General features: G+C 42.8%; 1 protein-coding gene across 2 annotated transcripts in view; it reads right to left on the minus strand.

Annotated features, from left to right (window-relative positions):
• The window catches only part of crebbpb (CREB binding lysine acetyltransferase b), a 45,931-nt gene extending 25,564 nt beyond the window's left edge, over positions 1-20,367 (minus strand). For both annotated transcript variants that reach the window (XM_078284438.1, XM_078284437.1), the window contains exons 1-2: positions 19,561-20,367; positions 4,387-5,021 (exon numbers count right to left, since the gene is read on the minus strand). In XM_078284438.1, the coding sequence (XP_078140564.1) occupies positions 4,387-5,021; positions 19,561-19,648 (723 nt within the window). In that variant the 5' untranslated portion in view covers positions 19,649-20,367. The remainder of the gene's footprint in view (positions 1-4,386; positions 5,022-19,560) is intronic.
• Positions 20,368-24,755: the final 4,388 nt, after the last annotated feature.

The following is a 24,755-nucleotide window of genomic DNA, read 5'->3' on the forward strand; positions in this document are numbered from 1 at the left end:
TCACACCGTCTCACAGGAAGCCTCCGGTGTTTCCCCTCCTCGCTGTGTGTCCTCTTTTCTCCTCTTCCTTCCCACTCTACCCCCACGCCCCCCCATCCCAACAACAGCACACACACACACACACACACACACACACACACACACACACACACACACTGGGTCCTCTAAACTTGATTTACAGCTCCATTATCACAGGCCAAGGGGCCCAGGGAGAGACGGCACATGCCAGACAGAGAGAGAGAGAAAGAGAGGGAGAAAAAGAAAACAGTAGGAGGGAAAAGAATGAGTGAAAACAGAATGCCACGGAAAGAAAAGTGTGATGGGGAAACAGAGGGGAAGAGAAAACAAGGAGAACCCACAAAATGAATGAAAAACAGGACAAAATCTGCAATGACATAGGTTGTCTTTCACCTGTGGACCGTTCCCCTCTGTTCTGAATGGCAGTACCAGCTAGGCCGATGTCACTATTACCTGCACTGTAAAACGCCAGTTTTCTAACCGTGAGCATTTTAGAAGCTATGGTGTCTATGTCTACAGCTCTATGCACTTTGAATTATGCCTGTGAAAACGTCTCATGAGAGTGAATCACATTGTTTGTGTGGGAGCTACCTTAGCTAAAAAGCGATGGGACGATATCCCAGCCTTATATCCACCAAAAATGACTTAAATCAGCAAGGTGGGAGCATTTTGGATATCTCAAAAATGACCAGGGGGTTCAGGAAGAAGACTGATCCCATTTGCAAAACAAACAAAGTGGCTGCCAAAGGGTCAAACTAGTGCTGGCCAATACATTGAGTTGTCCGACATCATAGATATATTTTTAATGAACGATAGGAAAAACTTTTCCCTCTAGTTTACACCTTTTTTAACAGAGGGAAATAACTGACCGCAAAAGCTCCATCTCTCTGTTGCTGTAACTTTGACCGCGACCCCGCCCCTGTATACCTAGTACGGTCTTGGTGAGTTGTTGGTGTGTTTGAAAAATGGAGTGAGAGGGAAGAGGAGAAAAGAGTACCATTGATGCTAACACAGTTAATATAGACCCCAGAAAAAGGCTATGTCACCTGTGTTGTGTGGAAATGGTTCGGTTTCACGCAGTCAGATACTGAACAAACCACTGTTCTGTGTAAAGTTTGCCTGAATGACGTTGCAACCAAGGGTGGTGACACTACCAACCTTTTCCACCACCTCAAGTTAAAGCACGTCATCGAGTACGAGTGTATCAAACTCTGTGGGACCGCGAGTCCTCCTCCCCAGCCACAGTCCTGCTAAACAATCCACGTTGGCAGCTTCAATATACAGTATAGTTGAATACCCTATGAGAAGATGAGTAGTAAGTGGAAAGAGATTACTTCTGCAGTGGCTTTCCATTTAGCTAAAGATACGGTCCCGTCTATACTAATGAGAAAGACAAAATTGTCTTAACTCTCCAAAGGCCTACCTCATTCAGACTTTGGTTAAATTTTTGTGAATACAAAAGCAAAAGTATTGGTTGTAGCTTTGCGGTTAAAAGCTTTACAATTTTAATGGTTTTGTTACTGAATCAATCAAAATTCATGGGTTTTTTTTTCCAAGATGGCAATAGACGTATATTGAATATCGTCATTTGATCCAAAAATATTGTGATATCAGTTTTAAGTCCTATTGCCCAGCACTAGCTCAAACACATTGAACTTGCATACAAAAATGCCAGTTTCTTAGCCCTCCCTAGGACATACAAAAAGAAGTGACATGCGTGACAACTGAGACATTTTAACACCAGGCGTAAATGTAATCCAGCTAAAAGATATCTGGACACAATCCGGACACGAGACGCATGTTAATGCCAGGTGTAAAGGGGGCCATATTGCAACTGAGAATATTGTGCCATAATTTTGTAAACAAAATTCCAAGTTTCATACTGAATTTCCCAATTCCAACATTTTGTCACTCAAAGTCTAGGACAACAAAGCATGACACCCCTTTCATCTGGTAATCCCAGCAGGCAACGTCTATCCATCTATATCACCAATATATTATTTGAGGCATTGCAACATTATTTTGATGCAGCCGACCAACTGCCAACAGTGAAACTGCATGAGAAACGACATCACCGTTATGTCTATTTACATAGACATGTTTCTAAAGTGAACACTCTCTATCAAACTACAAAACTCTGAGTGCCAACCAAAAATAGATTCGAAACATTCGTAAAAACTTAATAAAAGATTGTTGTTATTGTTAGTAATGCATGTCCCAAATCAATTTTCAGGCCTCCTTTAAATAACAGTGAAACTAGTTGAATTTCCCTGCTCCAAACAGCAAAGCCAAGACATTGCTCTCTGCCACACATCAGCAGCTTGTTTCTCTTATGGCAGCTGTGCAAGGTAAATAAGACGTGTGCCAGATCCCCCTCTTTCATCTCCCAACCTCAGATTGGCACATACACACTACTTACACACAGGTTCAAATCCCTTTCTTCCTCTCTCCCCGTCTTCTCCTTTCATACTCAATCTTGGTGCCTCATCGTGATATAAAAGCCTTTGTTTCAGTATTATATGAAATCACTAACGTATACATACACATAGCAATGATGTGTTGTAGTATTATGTAAGGGACTTGAGCTGGGCACTGAGGTGTAGTATGTGTGTCTGTATAGGAAAGGAGAGAGGGAGGGGCTTGTTTCATGTGGCGACGTCTGTTGAAATCACCCCAGTGAGAACTAGTGCGCTGGTTTACACTTGGTTTCCTGTCAAACCACAACAGCCCTAAGACTCTCAGAGGCAGGGCAGAAGACTCTCACATCGTACACTTCAAAGTCTGTGAAAGTAAGCATATTCAGATAGAAATACTAGCAGCGACACATATTGGAAAGTATTTTTCATACACACAAAAACTAGAGAATAATTGCAACCACGGTAACTGTGGTACCATGACACAACTGTAAGTCCTGTTGCATCTATATTGTTTTCTACTCATCCTCAGCTCAGCAAGGCACAAGAATGCAGTAATAAACACATTAGCATTGATCTGCTATGAAACCCTCCGTTAAGCTGTCCCAAGTTAGACCCAGAGGGATGGATCCACTTGGCCCCAGATCCAACCCCCTCAGCTGGGTGTCTGCTTCCTCCAGCAGACCCAGTAAGAACAACAGATCAATACGTGGTGGGGAGAGACAAGTATCCCTCAGATAACTGACAACAGGCTAGCAGGGATTAGCAGAGCAAGAAGATGCGCTCAAAGCAGAGTTCCTCAGAACATGATAGATCAGAGTGCATGTGACAGTATTGTTGGGAATGATTATATGTTTACAGAAGTTGTCACAGGGTAAACTGCTGATCAAAACTTAATGTCAAAGTTGGCTAAAGAAAAGTATAACTTTACCAGCTAAGACTCCCGTATTTCTCCCTAGTTTTAGTCATCTCTCCCACATTTCTCCCAGTTGGTACAAGGCTAATTTCTCTATTCCAGAAACAGAACTAGCTAATTTCATGTTTGTCCTCATCATTACAAATGCAGGTGCAGCACAAGTTTATTTGAATGGGGCAGCAGTGTTTCATAATGAGTAGGGAGACCGCCCCACAACCAGAGGACCCAGGGGCTTGCAAGCATCCACCCTGCTGAAGTGTCCTTAAGCAAGACACTGAATCCCTACCAGCTGCAGGGGTGCTGCTCAGTAGCTGATCCTGCACCCTGACCTGTGGAGGGGGGCGAGTGAAAAGAGACTTTCCCTATAGGATGGAGAAAACGCTGTAGTCATTGTGACATTTGTAATGTTTCTCTGGGAAATGCCCATTAACTTCTTTATGTTGAATCTAAGTTTCAGCTCTAGGCTACTGGTGTGTTACTCTCTATGTTTATTTGAAGCCAGTCAAATTTAACTGAATGCATGTAGTTGCATGTTTTGGGGTTAGAAAAAGACTTGTCAATTCTGTTTTTTGCTTAAACATTAGTGAAATTAGTTGAAATTCCCTCCTTTGTCTGCATGACTGTTTGTGGACAGAAACCTGCCCAGCATCCACACACAACACTGTTTACCCTGTCTCTACCCTCTGGTTCCTGGTGGTTCCAGATGCCCCCTAGGCAAGATAAATAGGTACAAGCAGTCATTCATTCCAGCAACCATTATACTCAGGGATTAGCAGGAGGTAGTTGGGACTGTTTTTATCTGTTGCTGATGATGTTGAAGCTATATATTTTAATGCAAGAGAAAACTGGTGTAATTGGGCATAATTATAACTGCAACTTAATTGATTTTTACTGACCCATGATGTGCTGTACCTCATATTTGATGTGCTAGGCAGTTGATTATGATCATTTATGCTTTGTGTCCTTCTTGTACCTTGCTGCAAAAACAATTGCTCACTTTTGGGACAAAAAAGTTGAACCATGAATCTTGAACCTCACCTTATTCATGTTTCCAGCCTGCTGAGCGTTCATGGCGTTGTGTGCTCCCAACTGTGGCCCCCCCTGGGTGAGCGTCTCTGCCAGCACACTGCCTGTGACACCAGGCCCAGTGCCCACCTGTGCCCCCTGCATGCCCTGGCCCTGGTACTGCATGCCAGGCCCAGGTCTACCCCGGGCTGCCGGTCCTAGAGTCCCGTTCATCACTTGTCCCGGCTGGCCCAAGACCCCGTGGCTCTGCCCACTGTTCAGCATAGCCTGGTTAAAGCCCATGCCTGTACTACCGTTGCCTTGTCCGGTGGCACCTCCTCCTTTCTGGGCCTGGGGAGATGGGTGGTTGGGTGAGCCCTGCCCCAGGGGGCTTTTGCCCAGCACGGCGCCTAGCTGGCCCCCCGCCATACCTCCCTGCTGGGGGCTGGCGGAGTTGAGACCGCCTCCCAAGATGGAGGAGCTGCCTGGTCGCAGGAGCTCAGACAGCTGCTTGTGCTTGGCGGCTGCATCAGGGACCATGGAGTTTAGGCCAGGCCCTCCTCCTCCTCCTGGCCCACCATTGGAGGACATTCCCATCAGGCCCAAGTCTCCATTTGGGATCAGCTCATCTGGAAGGTCATTTTCCAGGTCAAACAGAGACACCAGATCTAACAGAGAAAGAGAGAGAGAAGGATTAGCCATCATCACTGAAACACTCCCTTTTAACAATACAAAACCTTGACAGAGTAAACTGCCAAGCACAGAGAAGCAAAACATTGTTTTTCAATAGAAAGATGAATCAATTGATTGTTGCAATGATCATCAGCCTCCAACCCTAGTTCACACTGAATGTGAAAAAAGTTTAGAGGCAGCACGAATGCATGTTAAGTCAAACCCAATGGAAGGAGGCCAAGAGAGTGAGATGGACACAACTTCGCCCTAGGTGGTGTGAAGTAAACAAAGAGGCATTTGCTCTAGTTTAAATTTTTCCAATCCGAGCGAGAAATTCACCTGATGCAGTTAAAGAGTAACTTTGGTATTTTTCAACCTGGACCCTATTTTCCCATCTTTTTGTGTCTAAGTGACTAAAGGGGACAACAATTTTTGAAATTGGTCCAGTACTGAGCGAGATCGCTTCAGCCGGCAGCCGCGAAACGGGCTGCAATGTAATCCGACGGGGCAAATCACACCGTCAATGTACGTCCACTAAAAGTGCTTGTTTTTGCCACTGACAGGCTCAGATTGTTATTATAAGTGTCTGACAACATTATGGAAAGGACCCTACAGAGAAATGAAACATTTTTCTTTACCTTTCGCTTGATCCGGTCTGTGTGTAACTTCCTGCAACAACCCAACTCTCGCGAGACTTGGTTACACACAGACCGGATCAAGCGAAAGGTAAAGAAAAACGTTTCATTTCTCTGTAGGGTCCTTTCCATAATGTTGTCAGACACTTATAATAACAATCTGAGCCTGTCAGTGGCAAAAACAAGCACTTTTAGTGGACGTACATTGACAGTGCGATTTGCCCCGTCGGATTACATTGCAGCTCGTTACAAAATACCGAAGTTACCCATTAAGTGAAAACCTAGTATTTACAGCGGGAAAAATGTCTATTGGGTATTTGTGACCAGTAACACTGACCAAGACATTTGGACAAAATGTTAACAGAAAGAACACATTGGTCATGCTGGCTGCCAAACCTGTCACAAAATGATTAATATGTAAGCATGATAGAATAATAAAATATAATGCTGGAGGATAGGTTTAAAGTAAACTACATTATGTCAGCATTCCTCACCTTTAAAACTAAGAAGTCAAGAGAAATGTCAAACAAAACCACTAATCATAATGCCTGTGACTATAGCCTTGGCTGCTTTCTGTTGTGCCAAGTATCGTCACACTAATTTCAATGCTTCTTTTTCAAGTCAAGCAATCAAACTCATACAAGTAAAGTGAAGTGGAATTTTGCCAGTCTGAACGTAGGGTAATACTGCACCACTCTGCATTGGCAGAGCTGCACATAGGTAGCCTGGACCCAGCCCTGCAAAGCGCCAGCATAAATTTACATTTGTCATTCCTCGATTTCACTCACTCATTTTCACTGGTTAACCATGACTTCATTTGAAATTTTTGCCGCTTTGTAGGTCTGGAGGAAACCATCTAGTTGCTTTCTCTGACGTCAATATAGAGGCGGGTGTGCAAGCTGTGATTTGATTGTGCCCCCCCACCCCCGGCCAATGATGTTCCAATCCTGGTGTAATGTAGTCCCTGACCAATCAAAGCAAGGGAGGTGATGACGTAATTTGAAAGCACAGTTTACACACGTGGGTTCAAGAAAAGCATAAACATAGGACAGCATGATAGCTTTGCAATGGCTACCGCAAACCCCAACGAAAATTTATGTCAGCTCTTTTAAACTCAGTTAGCTTCATTTTTAACATCAATAATGCAGTCTCAATGATTCTAATTAGAAAACATATTAGGCTATAGTGTATGTTATCAGGCCATTTCCAGTTATCAAGCTCAAAGAGTAGCCTGCATGTCGGTTCAATGAGCCAAGTTGTTATTTAACAAAATAAAGTTAGTCTTAAGCATTGAATTTGACCAATATTTGGCCCCTATCAAAAGCTGCAGACAAATATGACCTCATCCATTGCCTCAAAAAAAGTTAGCTGAATTATTAACATCACAGCGCATTAACATTAAAATATGTATTTAACATTTATATGCAACGTAGACCTAATCCACGGCGATACCCCACAGTCTGTTCCTGTACGCCTCGGAATGCAATATCTGCCTCCACCTATCGTTTAACAGGCATGCTTCAAGGCTCCCGAATAAAGTGAACAATGTCCATTCAAGATATTATCCTCTCAACTGTGTAGCAGTTATTAGGTGCTCGGGAGGAGCGCCTTTATTAAAGAACCAGGGTCTGCATGTACAACGCTTTTTGCAATGCGCACTTCTTGGGGTAATCACAGTATAGCCTACACCGTTTAGGCCGCGCAGAGTCCCAAGGGCCCTGCATGAGTGAAAAACAGAGTGCGCTTGAACACCAGGCAATATGGTAGAAGTCAAACAAGCATCAACCAACTCCAGGCTGGTCTGCGGTACATCCACACAGTAGTAGCTTGGTGATTCAATCACTTTGCTACACTAAGCACTTTGTTAACAGGTGGAGTTTTTAAAGTCAAAGGAGTTTTTACTCACTCCAATCATGCATACCCCCACCCCACCCCACCCCTCCACCTGAACACCCATAAAACGCTAGCGCACTTGTTTCAAGCTTGCTCGTCTCGCTTACTTGGTCCTCCACGAGTGCTACAAGGGAAGACACAACCATAACAACAGGCCTATCTCTACCCCATGTGTTCATGCACTAGTGGGTCTTTCTACACTTCTACAACAATTTCTCCCAAACGCTTCAGGATTCCATGGTATTCCAGGTTCATGTCTGAATTCCAGTTTCCAACCCAGATTCGATAAATCCATCTACAATTTTCAGCTGAGTGATATTTTCTGTCATGATTGGTAATGTGTGACATATCGCAACAGGGTTCCCCCATAAAGGCTGTTGGGCCAAGTGGCAACTATCTGCCGAGAAGGAAGGCCTGATGTGATCTCAGCAGCAGACTCATAAAAAAATAATCACACAACTTTTCCCTCAAATCTTACATTAATAGAATGCTAAAATCTGAAAGATTGCTAAATAATCAGAGTTCTCCAGCCATCCCAAGCCATGTTAGTAAATGTTCTATAATTTCTATTTATTTTTCCAATGTCTGGACCCAGTGGGGTTGAAAATTAGTAGCATTTGTCAAAGCGCCCACAATACACTGGGGCAAACCCTGTGCAACACAACCCCCATATCTTTTAAAATGTATACACAACACTATGCCCCAACACTAGGGAGCTAAATGTGTTTATCACAGGGATATATCACCATGTATAAGTTGACTTGGGTTCCAAAGTAGTGTGCATGTATGTAGGGCTGGGCGATTAATCAAATATTATTTTCGATTACGATTTTGGCTTCCCACGATTATGAAAACAAGAAAATTGAGATAAAACGATTTTTCTGCCGCATTCTGTTTAGCAATGTTGCTCTCGTTTTGTCTTGTGTTGTAAATCCAGCGCACCCCTTTCCCTCGCAGCGGTGCGCTCCGCCTCTCCTCCAAAGCCCAAACACGCTGTGGTGCGTGTAGTTTCAGCTCGAGTCGGTAACAGAGAGCCGGCGCGTTTCTCAGTTTATGTTTAAACCTTCCTTGGTAGAAGATGACAGAAAGAGAGCCGTTGGTCGACAGGAAAGGTAAAACAAATTCATTGGTGTGGAAACACTGTACAGACCCACGGTGCGTGTTCACTTCTATGCACTGAAGCACTGCGACACAGTTAAATTACCTAATTCCACTAACGTTACTTAAATACCACAAGGTAACGTTAAAGTCACCTACCATTAATGTCTGTAGGGCAGCGGAGACGAGTTACTGTCTAGAAATCCCCGTTACTGACCGTGGAATTTTAAGTTTCACTTTTGTTTTCACACTAGGAGACTCTCTCCAAATGACAGACATGACATGATGTGCACATCAGGCACATTAGAGATCAATTTAGATCCATTTATACACAGTGAACAACTTTTGATTTTGTGCCTCTGTTACCTGACTGACTGAGTGACTGACTGAGTGACTGACATATAGAGATATAGTTTAGCAATATGTTGAATATTTTGCAGTAGGCTGTGATAGTGCACTACAACATAGCTGGTGTTGATTAGTTTTTATATATTATTTATTTTAGTTATTTATTTTCATTTAGTTTTTTTTTTTAAAAGTTCAATAAATGCATGATGTTCCCAAAGTCAGTGAGTAATCATGTTAAATAATCGTGATCTCAATATCAATCAAAATAATGATTATGATTTTTGCCATAATCAAGCAGCCCTACATGTATGTGCGCATGTGGGCACATGCGCGTGAGCACATAGACGCGCGCACACACACCAAAGTAGCTCAACTCCTGCTGTACATCTACAGTAGCAATGGGGAAAGGGAAAAATGTGAGGAGAGGGAGCTCTTGCTCTGCAGCAGGCAGCATTCTTGTGGCTGGCTGGGCCACTGAGAGGAATGAACTGAGCGCAGACAAAGTAAACAAGCACGCTCCACATACAAATACAGAACACTAATGAGGGCTACAGTCCAAATCACGCGTCTATGCCAAGGTCCTGCACGTGAGGGTGTGAGTGTGTTTGCCTGTGTGTGGCTGCCAACAAAGATTTCAACAGCACGACAGCCACACCCCCACGCACGCCTAGCTCAGCGTCTGGGGCGATTGGGTTGCAAGGTTGGAGAGAGATCCAACCTGTTTCTGAATGAGTGCCTGGAGCAGAGTTGAAAAGGGGGAGCGATAATGGAGATCTGCTGGCAATTAATGGTTGAGGAATGGCAGTCGCAGGCTTCAGTTGAAATGTTTGCGCTTTCAGTGCATAAGAATAGCAAGAGACATGAATTGCGCATACTTGAGAGAAAGCACCTGTGCCTCTGCCAGAGACCTATTCAGCAACAAGACTGAGGAGGATGCGGTCAAGCCAAAAAGGCAGCTCGAGCTAGCTGAAAGAAAAAAAGCGCAACAGCGTGGTGATTCACTTCTTAACAGGCTGACAGTTGAATCACAACTTGAATCTGCTCATTAAAAACCAAGGACGTGATGAGCATCCAGTAGCAAGCAGCAGAATGCCAAGTAGTGACAACGGAAGCATCGAAGAGCACTTAAGTCATACTATTCTCACCTGAAGAGGACCACCGCTGCCGCCGGTGGCAATTCATCCAGAGCTTTTCAGCAGCCAGATGAAAATCCTCTATTAGACACTTCAGACTGAGAGGTAATGACAGGCTGCAGCATGCTGTTGCTGCCTCGCCACAGTCAGAGAGGGATGGGGTGGAGAGGGAGAGAATGAGTGTCTCCCTTTCCCTCCTCCGCCCAATCCTCCATCTGCATGCTGGAGATTCTGCAATCTCGCTCTCACTCTCCGCTCCATTACAAGCCTCTGAAGGGCTCTGGTGCCTGTCTAGCAGTGCCCTGGCCCTGCCCACCAACGGCAGCTGTCAGCCCACTAGAAGGGGGCGGGAGAGCAAAGGCGGTAAGCGAGCACGGCGGTGCTAATGGGACATATTAGATTTAAAAGGACCAGGCTAAACACGTGGAGAAAATTGTTAGCATGCAGCCGCCAACACGCAGGAGGATATGCTTGAAAGGCCAATTAGCCTATGGAGGTTAGGCTCAGCCAGCATAAAGATACAGCGGTACACGCTTCAGTGACACACACACACACCTCTCCAGGTCTTCATAAACCCTGTGAAGACCAGTGTGTCGCCACTGCCAAGGGACCAACTGGCTGTCAGTCATCGTCTTTAAGCAGAACACTCCAGACAAACCCCAAAGACTATAGAGATGGGCCATGCCCAGTGTGGCAGAATCTTTACAGACAAAAGAGGAAGACCAGGCTAACTTTGATTGCTCTTTGGGAGTATAAAAAAGTACAAGATTTATCGTAATTCAGCCAAAAGAATCAAGAAATTAACTCTAAGTTTTTAGTATATCAGCTTTGGATATCCCACTTTATCTCTGTTTAAAAAAGGAAAAATCCACCTTAAAACACTTTAACACCATTTAAAAATCAACTATTGGCAATGTACCTTGCATTCCTGGGTCCGTTTTGTTGTTTTGGGGTGTATCTTTTTTTATTCCTGAGGATAACTGGCCAAACTTAGACAACATAATGCCATGTCAAAATATTTTCAGTGCAGCTACAATCAAGTTCAATAGGAGAAATATTTTTCAACTCAAACATCAATGGTAGACGGCTGATTTAGGTGTCAGTCCCTCAGAATCAAAGAGTAAGGGCTTCTTTCTACGCTCCCAACAGTCAACAATCACACAGGGAGAAATCCATCGTTGAAGCGGGAGAGATACCAACTTTTCCAACAGCAGTAACCTCGATAATACATAACCCAACACAGCCACAAGTAGGGTTGCATATGATTAAGATTTTATCAATAGCGGTACCATTATTGATGCTGCTTATAGATACAGATAGTTATCAATACTCTTACTGATACTCTACTCCACTGATGTATTTCAGTGTGACTGTATGGTAATGATCCTGTGTAGGTCAGTGTTTGCCCACCCATCACTAGTTATCGCTACCTTTGACACATTTGTGGTTTCAGATGTGTTTTTCTTTTTGACCTCATACCAAGCAGGTATCAAGGTGGCTGCTAATGGAAAGGGTGGAGGTAAGTGGGGTTGAGGCCCATAGTCATCTCTCTGCAGTAGAAAAATATTAACAGGAACTAGGTTTTATACACAACTAGTTCTCTCTGGTTGTCTGGTCAGTACAAGACAACAAAGTTTAATTCCAACCTGATAGCCACTATTTTGAAAATGTGACTCTCACTCTTACAAAATGATTGCTGGCATCAATGTGTAATTTACTATGGATTATTATTGTCATTTGCTAAAATAAGATCTTTGCTTACAAAAAGTAACGTATTTGATGGTATAATCGGTTGTGTTTTGAAATGGTGAACATTAGGTATCACCCTAATGTATTTTTACTTAATGACTAAAACGATTAATCAGTCATCAAAATTATATTAATTTTCTGTCACTCGACTAATCAACTAATTAATCATGCTGCTATTAATCATTTCAGCACTAAACAGAAAGAGAGGCAGGTGAGGCAGGTTGAGGGAAAGAAGAAAAAGAACAACTTAAAAAAAAAAATGTTAAAGCAATAAGCCACAACTTTTCCATACAGATAAAAGTCCTCCATCGCTGACTGATACCACACAATAGCAATTCAACCTATATCGAGCTCATGAAAGCTTTTACATTTACTGTTCGAAACACCTATGAGGGGGTCCTTTTTTCCCCAGGAAAAATCCTCTGCTGCACAGAAAGTGATGCGTTTTTGTTTATGGGAGCAAAAACAACAGTTTGTTTGGAATAAGAAGCAGGTGGAGGAAATATAAGGAGCCACAGTCTATAAGGACTGCCATTACTATTACAGTATGTTGGGCCAGTGCCTTACCTGGTGTCCAGCCCCCAAGAATCGCATTCGTTGGCGATTCATAAGTGTCTCTTAAACATGCTGATTGTTCCTGTTTTAATTCAATCGATTCCATTAAGTTTTTTAAGGACTGACAAAATCGCGAAACCTTTGCTATCATCCAATTCCTTTGCCGGCACTGCTATTTTGGTCATTTTTGTCACGCTCTGTAATGGCTCTCTAACACTCATCATAAGTAGGTTTGTCCCACCTACATTGACCATCTAATCAGGTATGTCGGACAGTATCTGTCCGAATTAACTGTCGATGGATAGGCTTGTGTCCAGACCCCTATGAATCGCCATGCAAATTCAAAAAGTGCTCAAGACTGTGATTCAAGGGGGCTGAACACCAGGCAAGCAGGTGCCTAGCCTGATATTCAGACTGAATGACCATTTAATTCCCACTCCATTATAGAGTTGAGACTGAGTAGAGTTGAGAGCTGCAACTATTGGTCAGGAGTGAACAACTGCACTTCTTTCTACCACTTTCCATCGTCTCAGTCGGCGAAGCAGCAGTGGATCCATCTCCGTAAGTTTAATCAACGACTTATCACAACAGGTATAAGAGAACTGCTGACTAGCTTGCTGGTGCGCGTGCACTACACAGCTGACATCTCTATAGCAACATGACGCTATATATTTACAATCTGCAATAAAGCATGAATACTAATTCTATGTCTATGTGCTTGGCACACCTACCAAATCAGCGCTGCGAGTTTGTTGTGCTGTCACCATAGTAACTCCCTCTAAGGATCATGGATACTGTAGTGTTTGATGCTGTTTTAAACACGGAATACACGATTTGACACTAACGAAGTTGAAACATTTATAACCGAGGATCATTACAGCAACTTTTAGTATCGTTTTCTGAGACTGAAGGGGTTCTCTGTTGTGTAATATGGCAGCTATCGCTAAAGTTAAAATCCCTCTGAGTCTAGAGGCTGGTCAAAAACCCTTCCGGAACCGAACGTTTCACATCGCCTCCATGTTAGTCGTTTTCTGTGTGGGGGGGTGTCGATTTTCCCTGAACCAATCACAAGTGGCTGACGTATCCAGCCACTCTGATGTTATTTTCAGTTACACTGATGCTGGCCGTATTTACTAAACTTTGCCAAGAATGTCAGCCGTTTTTGACAAAAATATCATCTTTGTAAAGACAATATGTTGGAACAGTTTGAACGGTTCAAACTTAAGTCCCGCCCAAAAAGGCGCGGACTGGCCCGATCGAGAAATCGCCTTTGAGTAGAGCAACACCAGACTCTCTCAATGACTCGACCAAATCTGAAGAGTGGGCGGGTCGCGATTCAGGAGTCTGGAACCAGGTTAGAGTGCAAATCACTAAAGCAATGACCGCTTAGCACCAAAGGTGTCAACCAAAATCAAGGAAAACAAGAATCTTGCGGATCATCACTTTAACTTTACAATATACGTCATTGTATCATTCTCTCAAAAGATTTCAAGGTTTAAAATTGATTAAGCAAACATTAAACCCAGTAAAATAAACAGTACTGGGGCTAAAGTGGTGTCTCAGATTGGTCGTGCTTTAAAGATACAATTTAAGCACAGTCCGAGAACATGCCACTCCAGGATACATTCCTTTTCTTCATCGGTCTGGTATGATTAGCGAAAAAAATTAAAGCATATTTAATGCCACATTTAGGCTACATAAGGAGGCCCAATGGTGGGTTGTTTTTGCTCGCCTTTGATTGGCAATACTTGTGTAAAACTTTTATTATGGTGCTTTATGAGAGGAGGTGTGATGACTTCAAGATGTGCAAAATTAGTGGCATGCTGCACTTGTAAAGCTGGGCATGCAGTCATTTGCTGCAGTGCATTTATGAAAACCACAGCCATTCAGAGAACATGACAAGAAAAAGAAAAATTCCGGCAAGGCTACGCCATCTGAGAGAGGAGGGCGAGAGAGAGGTTAAAGTGTTTTTATTCAGCTTTTGCAGACAGACACAGAGGTTTAAATGAAAATTCCCCGCTGTTTCGAAAGTCTGCCAGTCTCGCCCCGGAGGATATTAGTATCCTGTGGATGGGAGAGATCGGCGGAGAACAGAAGGGGGAAAAGGGCAGGGGTACAGAGGGCTGTGGGGCAGGGCTGCTGGGGTGGGGCTCCACTCCTGGTTGGCATCCAGTGGTGCCCCCCCCCTCCTCTGCTCCTCCTCTCAATCAGTTCCGCTTCAGCCGAGACATTAGCCGGCAGAACCAACGCAACGCCTGCCGCTGCTTTCCCAAGCTGGTGGAAGGCAGCATTTTTAACGCTTGACTGTATCTGTATGTGTGCTAATGCTAACGTAGCTGAATAATGCTCACTCAGGGGTTGGTGCCCATACACACAGGCCAGACGGAGGAGGGAAGCCCGCTAGGTGAGCAGTGGGGCTGGATAGTGGTGCTCATTTCTCACCACAGGCGCCGACACATCCACTCAGCCGTACAAATGAAAACAAGACCGACACTGGCCTGTGGGCACGGGCACAAACACACACTGACACGAGACTGCAGTGTCATAAAAAAACCTGTCACACATTAACATAAAGACATGCTGCATGTTAATCTGTGGCTTTAAGGGACAACTCAGTGTGTAGTGGGCTGGACGTGGTCGATGGAGGCGTGTTTGCTATCTGTCATATCACCGATAATGGATAGGCTTTACCAATAGCAAACGTGACTTAGTGAGCCAAGCCCATCAAGCTGTACTATTTTATGACTTCTTTCTAAGCCTGACCAAGCTCAGAAATTGGCCATAAGCCGGGCTATTCAGTTGTGTAGGCTTGCTTCTGAGTTCAACAGTTGAGGTGTGCAGTCAGACTACAAGCTCTGTGGGAAAAACATACGCCAATCGCCAGGTGCTGTCACAAATCAATGAAATATTGACCTAATACTTAAAACACCTCTGTTCACATTTCTGTAAATTGATGTCCTATACTTGCAGAATTGCCAATTCACTTGATCCGCGGAGTCCATTTCTGAATGAAAAAAGCATGCAAGTGAGAGCGAGCAGAGAAAAAAGGACGGTAGAGGAGAGAGGCGGCAAACTATGGGCTCTTCACAGATCTGCCCGAGAATTTTCTGGGAATTAGGGCTTTTTTCGACTCAAGCAAAACATTACTTTGCTTATCCTGCCATCTGCAACTTGGCACTTGAAATCTTCTCGGTGTACATAAGACCCGGAGCCGTCCAGGAGTTCAAAGAGAGCAGTTCTACAAGATACAGTGAAATGTCATACTGAACATGCGTGTTTGTGTTTGTGTGTGTGTGTGTGTGTGTGTGTGTGTGTGAGCGCGTACTGAGACAGAGAGGGGTTCTGGCAGCAGTAGGGAGGCAGTCTGGTGTCAGGCTGCTTTATTGACCAGCGACAGCTCCTGTCACCCCACTGAGAAGATGAGCTACCTTGGCTGAAGACCGAAGGCTGTCAGCCCGCTAGATAATGCAGCCACCAAGAGGAGACAAGGAAGACGGAACAAAGAAACTCCACATCTCTCAGCTGTTTGTAAATGGCAGACAGATGTTCCCGATCTCCGCTGCAATTTAAATTGAGCAACTGTACCAGGCCTTGTGTACTCTGTGTAAGATGAGAATTAAGAGGTGGCTGCGGTGGTGTAATCCCAAAATTGGCCTCATTGAAATGAAGTGGTCCATGCTTTCCACAATGTCAATGATGGCGTTGGGCCTTAAGTATTTGCACTAGCAATTGCACAAAGAATACCATATCAGCATAGCTATGTTCACTAGATAGCAAGCTCCTCAGTGCCAGTGCATGTTTTGTGACTGTTGGCAGAAAAAAAACCTCAAGAGAATCCCTCACATATGAATCAAAGGAATCCAACCTGCCTGGTATTTCTTTTGGCTGGAGAGTAGTGTGACTAGACTGGTCAGCTGACAAAGATACAGGCAAAGATACTATATTCTAATATCATGCAGTGGTATTGGTCTGAAGAGAAGTAGTACCTTGCTTTCAGTTTTAGTGAAACTAAGAAACACAGATCTAATCAGTGGGTCAGAAGTAGGCTCATACAGTGAGTGTGGAGGGAGCTTGATGAGAACTTTGCAGCCCTTCGGTCCCTGTCCTATCATTTTCTCTTGGCTGTTGACATCACACGCCGACAGCTAGTGCTGAGACTAGAGATACACCGATATGTTGTTTTGAGGTCGATACCGATATCCGATATTTTCCCACCCATATTGCCCGATACCAATACGTATTTTTGTAAGAATCTTAGTACAAATGCAGGTGCAACACAGGTAAGGCTTTTCAGACACGCCTAACTCAAGATAAAAAGTGCTTTTAAACAAAAGAATATGTTCGTTTTATTCTGATGCTAATTTGACAGCTGTATTAAGTGACACCATCCGAGAAAAAAAGGTTACAAAGATGCCAATCCCACAATTGGCCAAATATCGGCAGGAAAAACAATATCAGACAGATACCGCTATTGCTTTTTAAAGTCGATATCGGCCAATACCGATAGTCTGCCAATATATCAGTGGATCCAAGGCTGAGACACAGCCACTGAACACTGTTCCTTTCCAGAGAAACACTATAATCGCTTTCACACATAGAACCCGTTAGATTGCCGTGTTAACTTTTCCGGCAGTGCAAGTGATTTCCCCTATTTATGCCATTAACTACTATCCCTAAAATTTCCATGTGGATGCGTGATGCGAGGCCGGATGTTCTGTTTAAAGGTGTGCAACGGAAGACGCCACTTGTCATTGTTTTAGAAAAATGGCAGATGAGGAGCCCCTGCCAGGTTTCTCCTACTCTTATTAATGTGTAGGCCTATATTAAACTCATCCTCTACTCGGGTGGCTGCTAGGGATGCACCGATACCGATACTGGTATCAGTACCAATACCAGGCTAAAATGGAATATCGGTATCGGAGATTTTACCCAGGACTAAAATCTGATACCGAAAGCCATGAGTAACATGTAAGAAATAAAAGCAAACTGTCTTGATTTTATGCATTTGTGGCACATAGAAGCCTGTATTTCTCAAACAGTGGGAAAAACAAGAATTTTATCTCAATAATTTTGCCCACTGACCCCAAACTAAGGAAGTAAGCCTGCACTGTTCAGTAAAAGTAATGGATCGGAACGGTACTCAGTATCGGCCGATACTTAAACTTTCATACTCGTAATCGATATCGGCATTGAAAAAGTGGCATCGGTGCATCCCTAGTGGCTGCTACCTCCCTTTTCTCCGACACCGTCCGATTTCCAGACATTGTTTAAAACAAAATGCACTCACTTTGGCGGTTTTCAAACTTCCAACTCTCCTGCTTCAAACACGTTTGCCACGAGCAAGTCGCAGAATGAAATATGCCGCCCCAGAGTCTCTTATGATTGGTTCTCTCGCTCTACATGAAAGCATATGATACAAGACTGTCATAAACTTTTGCGTGCTTGACCCAGGAAGACTCCCAGGAATGTCACTAGGCTTTGAGGGGGGAAATTCCCGAATCAATTTTTCTGGATTATCGACTCCGACTCCGGTTCACACATGACTCTGACACTGAAATTTTCCGGAAGATTTCTGAGTGAAGCTGCAAGGCTTCCCCAAATGTACCACTTCCTTACTCAGGACTGGCCTCTTCCTGGACAGCAATGATAGTTGATGACTGGGATAACCGGTGACCAGCATCGAATTTATATGACCTGGGGGTCTTTAAGATTCTAGCCTGCTTCAGATTGAGCTAATTAAAGACAAACTAAGCTTATCAAATAACACATCAAACCAGCTTGCAGCCAGTTCTGGCCCCGCCACTGAAGCGGGAACAGTATCCAAGAGTGTGAACAACATTGGGAGACCATTTAATGTTAATGTGCGCTGAACACGCACACACCTCACAACAGATGTGTGAGAGGGCGGCATGCTGATAACCACCACACTAATCACACACAATGTTAGCTATAAAATATGACAGGTTGTAAAAAAAAAAGGCCACTTTAATTGTACACGATAGGAGTCTACCTGCGGAAGGAGGAAGTTGTTCTGCAGGTTGGATTGGTGAAGATATAGAGCCTGAGGCTACTTTCTGATATTTGGTCTCATTATGGTAGCAGTTTTTCCTCAACTCTGCAGCTATGTAATGTTATATACCTTGACTGGTTAGATAAATTGGCCGCAGGAGAGTTGGATGTGGGTACAAAACAGATATAAGCTCCTAATACATTTTGTCAGAATTTTTTATTTTTTTTTAAACCAGCAATGTTCACGTGTTTCATTGAAAGAAAAAAGTTCTGAACCTTTATTGGCAGGGTGACCTAGTGGTTACAGAGAATATTTTTCAATCAGACACAGCAGGTTCAAGTCCCTGCTGCCCTGCTGAAGTGTCCTTGAGCAAGACCCTGAACCCCTACTACACTAAGGTACACACTAGCTGACCCAGCACTTTGAACCACACTGAACAGTGTTTCTCCTACAGGGATCAAGAAAGGATCACATTATCATTATGTCCAGTTACACAGGACATGGTGGTGTCTAGAGTTGAGTGTAGACAGCACCAGTCCAAAAAGCTGATGAGGGGGAAAAAAAAAAAAAACCTTGAAACGAAACAACTGGACAGAAAGGTAGGATCAAATTTCTAAAGATACACCGTCTCCGTTTTCCCCCCATTATATCTCAGAGCTGAAAATGATGAGTACATGCCATTTTTATTGTATTTTTTTTACATTGGGGAGCTTAATTAAAGTGGCTGAGCGCTTACAGGAGTAGAAACGTCCCAGTTGAAAAATCACTGTAATAGTCGTAATGTTCCTGTGGTGATAGTGTGTCTGTGGTACTCAACAGTTTATAGTGACCTAATCGCAATTTTTGTAATTTCCCTCCCCCCCCATCTCCTATGGTATTACTGTGCCATTCCTATAGGGACTTCTAGTTTTGCCATGACATTTTGTATAGCATCCCTCTGAACTTTTTATATAGGATTGCTGTAGATCTTTTTCCTAAAGTGAGTGAACCCAGCTCCATAAAGCAACATAAAGACAACCCAGCATGAATGTATTATTGTATTATTACTTATTGCAGGTAACACACCACATCCTCCCCGTCCTGCTACAGTTTTAAAAAGGTGTGCTGTCCTTACCTGGACCGTCTGATGCTGAGAGAGCAGGTGAATTAAGCTTCGGTCGCTTTGCATTGGGGGGTCCAACATCCAACAGATTGTCAGCCATTCTGCTAAGCAAGTGTGTGGATGGTGATGCAGAAAAAAAACAAAACAAGGTCCGTCCAACTTGTCAGCTTCTGGCACGTATTAACTGATACGTTTTCTACGCGTAAAGGGGCAATTTAACTGGTTTAGCTGGCAGACTAGCGAAATGCTGCCTAGAGAAAAATGTTTCAAAAGAAGGGCAACAGCGCCACGCTTCGCCGCCGACAATCAACCCATGATAATCCAACACCCAACACCCACATAATTATCCCCAATAATTACGTCCAAAAATTATTTTAGTTCGAGAAAAATAAATAAAAATCAATCATAAAATATTACACAAAGCGTAAACAAATCCCTTTCTCCGTAGATCGCCGGTTTCACGTCTATACAGAATCATTTTTTTCGTAGCCGAAACGAACAGCCATAAAATCTAGTTTTGGCTTAAATAAAAAGAGCAAAATTCAACAAATATTTTCTATGAAGCGAATTATTTTTCTCGACGCTGTCTCCCGGTAAATACATCGGCTCGGAATGGAGATACGGCGAGAAGCGGCGCTCTCTAAAAGGGAAATCAAATATACGAGGGGCTTTCGAGACGACAAAAACCCATCCAATCTTCACATGTTTGCAATAATTCTCTTCGAAAGAATAAATACTTCGATTTTCTGCACGAAAAAGCCGTTTGAGCCCGGTCTGGGTTGCTCGAATCGGTTTTTAAAAATAACGCTCCCCCCGAAATCCCGATTCTGAGCCGCGTCAAGATGGCGGATGTTGATTCCTCCGATACAAAAAAAAGTTTTTTTTCTTCCCAGCTAGACTGTGGGGGGGAGGAGGGGGAGGTGCCGTGCTATGACGCCCTGACGTAAACCTATGTCTCACCGTGCGTCATGTGGACGCACGTAAAGTAGCCTCTAGGGGTGGAATAACCCAAAAAATAGAATTTACTATAAGCTACATGTCCCCTGTTCTCTATGAGAGGCTGTAAGACTTCATTCAAACTTTGCTGTACACACACACACACACACCTTTACTCACAAATGTACGTATGAAACACTCCCTTAAGAAAAAGCAATGCATTTTAGGAGGATAATATACAAATATCACAGCAACAAGTCCTCATACAGCCCCTAATATTCCTATAATATTATAGCACCCTAGACATTATATGAGTACCCATAGGACTACAGTAGGAAAATTAGAGTGATTTTCCATTAAGGTATTTCATACATTTCGTTTGTATATGCAAATGTGTGTAAATTTGAATTAAGTCCTACACCCTCCCCTACTTCTGAGCCTTCTTCCATTATAAAGAAATTGAAACACAAAAGTATTAGAATAGACCTGTGTTGCTGTAACTGAGTGCTGCTTGATGTTCATGGAAAAGCTCTATGTCACATTTCAAACATTTTCTAATATTTTTGACCAATCACACTTTAAACAAATGGAATCAGCCAAAGATGTAAAGAATAATCCTCATCATTTCTTCTGGGTGAGTGCTGGGTAACCTGAGGTGTAAATACATAATCCATGCTACAAATTCAACAGGACAACATTTCCCAGCAACTTACTTTATTCAATTTTTAACCTTCATTTGCATACCTCTTAGCGTACTATATACAAAAACAATCCCAAAGAGAGCAACAATTCATTAGAACTTGGCTATAGCAGGCTACTGAAACACTGCCTACCCACAGAAATCTAGTACTGTCTTTGCCGATTTCATGGGACCAATTCGATAAAATCCCCAGGCGTGACTGAAGCCTAATTGTCCTGACTTGTCATATTTTCTGAGATGGGTGTTGATAAAGTTGACTCAAATGTCCAGCTCACATCCCTACTACAGTTTAAGCATCCCGTCCAAAACATCCACCGTCACACAGTTTCACAAACACTCACACACCTTTACACACATGCAGGCAAACAGAACACACAAGTATTATTCCAACATTGTTATAACTCTACCCAGTTCCTTATACTATTTAATAATCTAGTACATGCGCATGTATAAATAATAGAAAATGCTTAGACACTATACAATATAAAGGCATAATGTACATAAAAAGTGAATGCTTTGTGCAAATGTATATTTTAACAGTGAGTATATAAATGACTCATCTTAAACGTGCACAACAGAACCAGCAAATCAAGAAGGAGATAAGACATACAAAAAAAAATAAAAAATCCAAGAGATGGCAATGACACTCTTTGGCATCAAAATATTCCCAGTGTGCCATTCTGCTAGTTCAGAATGTCACTTACATCTCAAATCTAACCCATCGACATAGAAGCTCACGTTTGCAGAGAAGGCAGGATGACACTCCAAAAAAAACAAAGCTATTTCTAAGTGGCAAAACCTGGTCTCTGTCAAATTTGTGAGTTCACACCCCTTTCCCTTTGTTCCTGTTTGTACCAAATACAGTAATCCAGCAAAGAAAGAAACAATATATCAGATGTTCAGAGTTCATAAAAAAAGATGTTATTCAAAAAAGGCTTATCAAAATTACCAAGGGAAAAAAGTAACATAGCTTATGCACTTTACCTGGCACTCAAGTGTCATAACCTCTATTAAGCACTTATCCTTTGATAAAAAGCAACACTGATTATTCTAAGCATCCCTTTATTGTAGTATAGTATAGAATTTGGTGCTGTTGTAAGGGTTGTGTGCTCAAACGCATAAAGGTTATTTTTCCCTTTCAATCCAATGTTGCTTCACATGTATTATTGCATTTAAAACAACCTACCTCCGTCTGAGCAATAATATACAGTACAAAATACAAAGCCAAATGAAAATAATTCAAACAAACTGCAATAAGGCCAATTAATCTAGAAAATGCTTGATATGATTACTTTGAATTGTGTGTGTTAAGAAAAGGCACTGCTCAAAGGTGTGGGAGCGCAAACTCTTGCTCAAACTTCATGATATTGTGAGACTTCATCAAAATTAAACATGATTCAAAGAGGAAACGTAAACATTCTCCTGCTTATGCATAGCACAAGCTCTCGAGAAATACTCAAAATCTTGAGAAAGGAATGAAACTGAGAGCTGACAATCGAGAGAACGTCGGGAAAGTTACGTTGGAAGCTAAAAGGCACAAGCTACTGTAACTCCACACAAAGAAACCAGCGTAAAACAAACTAACTTGACTACTAAGAACACGTTAAGTGCTGCTGTTGAAATAAGTTGTATTTTCAGTCAAAAAGAAGGCAAATTGGGTCCATGTTTTGTTCCACCTCTTTTTGTCTCTTTTATTACCTAGAGCATTGATTATGAGATGATAAATGTTCAAAAATGGTATATGAGGTTGACACTTAAATGTCAAAAATAAGATACTAAAGCAGAATTCATATTAATGCAATTTTTTTGTTGCCTCTGAGCACACAATCCTTTTTGCTGAGAGAGAGAGAGAGAGAGAGAGAGAGAGGGGGAGAGAGGGAGAGAGAGAGAGAGAGAGAGAGAGGGAGGGAGGGGAGAGTGCAGTAGCTGTCATGGGACATGTACAGTTTAATCAACAGCATTTCCTCAATAACTAATGACACAACAGTATGAAAATCAATGAAGATAAAAAGAGTAAAACACCTAGAGAGTCATATGGAATGAATTAGTTGCACTGTGTTTGCAGCGACACTCTTAAGTTTCATGACACTGCAAATACAAAGAAGCTGATGCAATCTGTTTGCATCCATTAATTTTTTCTAAAATCATAGACATAAGAGCGGGGAGATTCACATTAATAGTTCAAGTTTCGTGTCGTAATAAAATACAATAAAACAAGTTTTCTTTTGATTTGTGACATTCCCTTTTGATTATCCCACCTACTAGCACACAGTGTAATCTGTAGCCATCTAGACAGTTGCTTCCTCTAACTGATCTAATATCACAGCTAAAGATGCCCTACAGGTATAGCAGTGCCTAGTAGGAGCCATTGAAATACCCATCAACACTAAACACAGTTTGAGTTCCCAAAGGAGCATTAGCCTGGGTCACGGGGGAGGACACAAACACTGTACTAGCCTCTGACGCTAACAGTTAGCCTCATCTACAATGCTGTTGCTGCTAGCATGCTGGCTAAAAGTCTAGCTGAGGCCGTCATGCTTCAGGACTGAAGCTATACAAAGATCTGAACCAAGGCCGGAGAAAAAGCTGCCACATCAGCAGGAGGGACTTCATTTTTTCTCGATTGTGCTCCAGAACTCTTCGTCATCCTGCAGTTTCATCAATTCTGTAGGGGAACTCATAGGCACCTCTCCGCAGGAAACCCTGGACCGCTTCTATTACCACACGCACACACACACACACACACACACGCACACACATATTCATACACACACGGCACACTGCTAGGCCTCCTCAGCCTGTATTGATTAGTCTCTGCTCTGTCTTTCATGAAGAACATGAAAACGTCCTCTGCAGCGTTTTAATGCAGATTGTACTAATACTCTAATCTTAGAGCATCTATCTTATTTCCCTTTTGATTCCCCTCAAATTGTCGCACTATAAGGTCAGCTTGTTGAGCTCTTCATTGATAAAAGGCAGAAATAACACTGCAAAATGAGACTGCAAAACATGACAGACTAAAAAAGTAACCTTGTAACAAAAGCAAAGCATTTTCTTCCAAAAAACATTGCACTGTTTTTCCCTTTAGATCTCTTACTCTTCCCTTACCCAAAAAGGCTTAGTCTACACATTATTCTATTCTAAAGGCACTTAAAAGACATATGAAATACAAAAGGCAAAACAAAATTCAAAGAATCGAGATTAAAGGTGTTACTGATAATCAAGTAGGCTAATGGGAGACGATGGGATCTGTAGCAAGTAGGAGAATGTTCAGAGTCGGCCATTGCATCCCATGTCCTACGTGTGTTCCTGCCTGACACGCTTTCTGTGGTCCACCCAGCACCCTCCGCTGATAATATCAGCCAATCAGGCCATCAGTTTAAGACCAAAGACAACCTGCTGGCTGGCTGATGCAGAAAACAGCCCTCTGGGTCTTTCCCTGTAGGGTTAGGGTTTCTATCTGGGCTAGGACCAAACGCACACCAAACTCCAGAAATGCCAACAGGCAGGAACAAGAGACTGAGCTTAAAGGGCAGAGGATTAATGATAAAAGTGCCACTGTAGAAAATTC

Source organism: Centroberyx gerrardi, chromosome 7 (assembly GCF_048128805.1).
Source record: "Centroberyx gerrardi isolate f3 chromosome 7, fCenGer3.hap1.cur.20231027, whole genome shotgun sequence".
NCBI classification, from domain to species: domain Eukaryota; kingdom Metazoa; phylum Chordata; class Actinopteri; order Beryciformes; family Berycidae; genus Centroberyx; species Centroberyx gerrardi.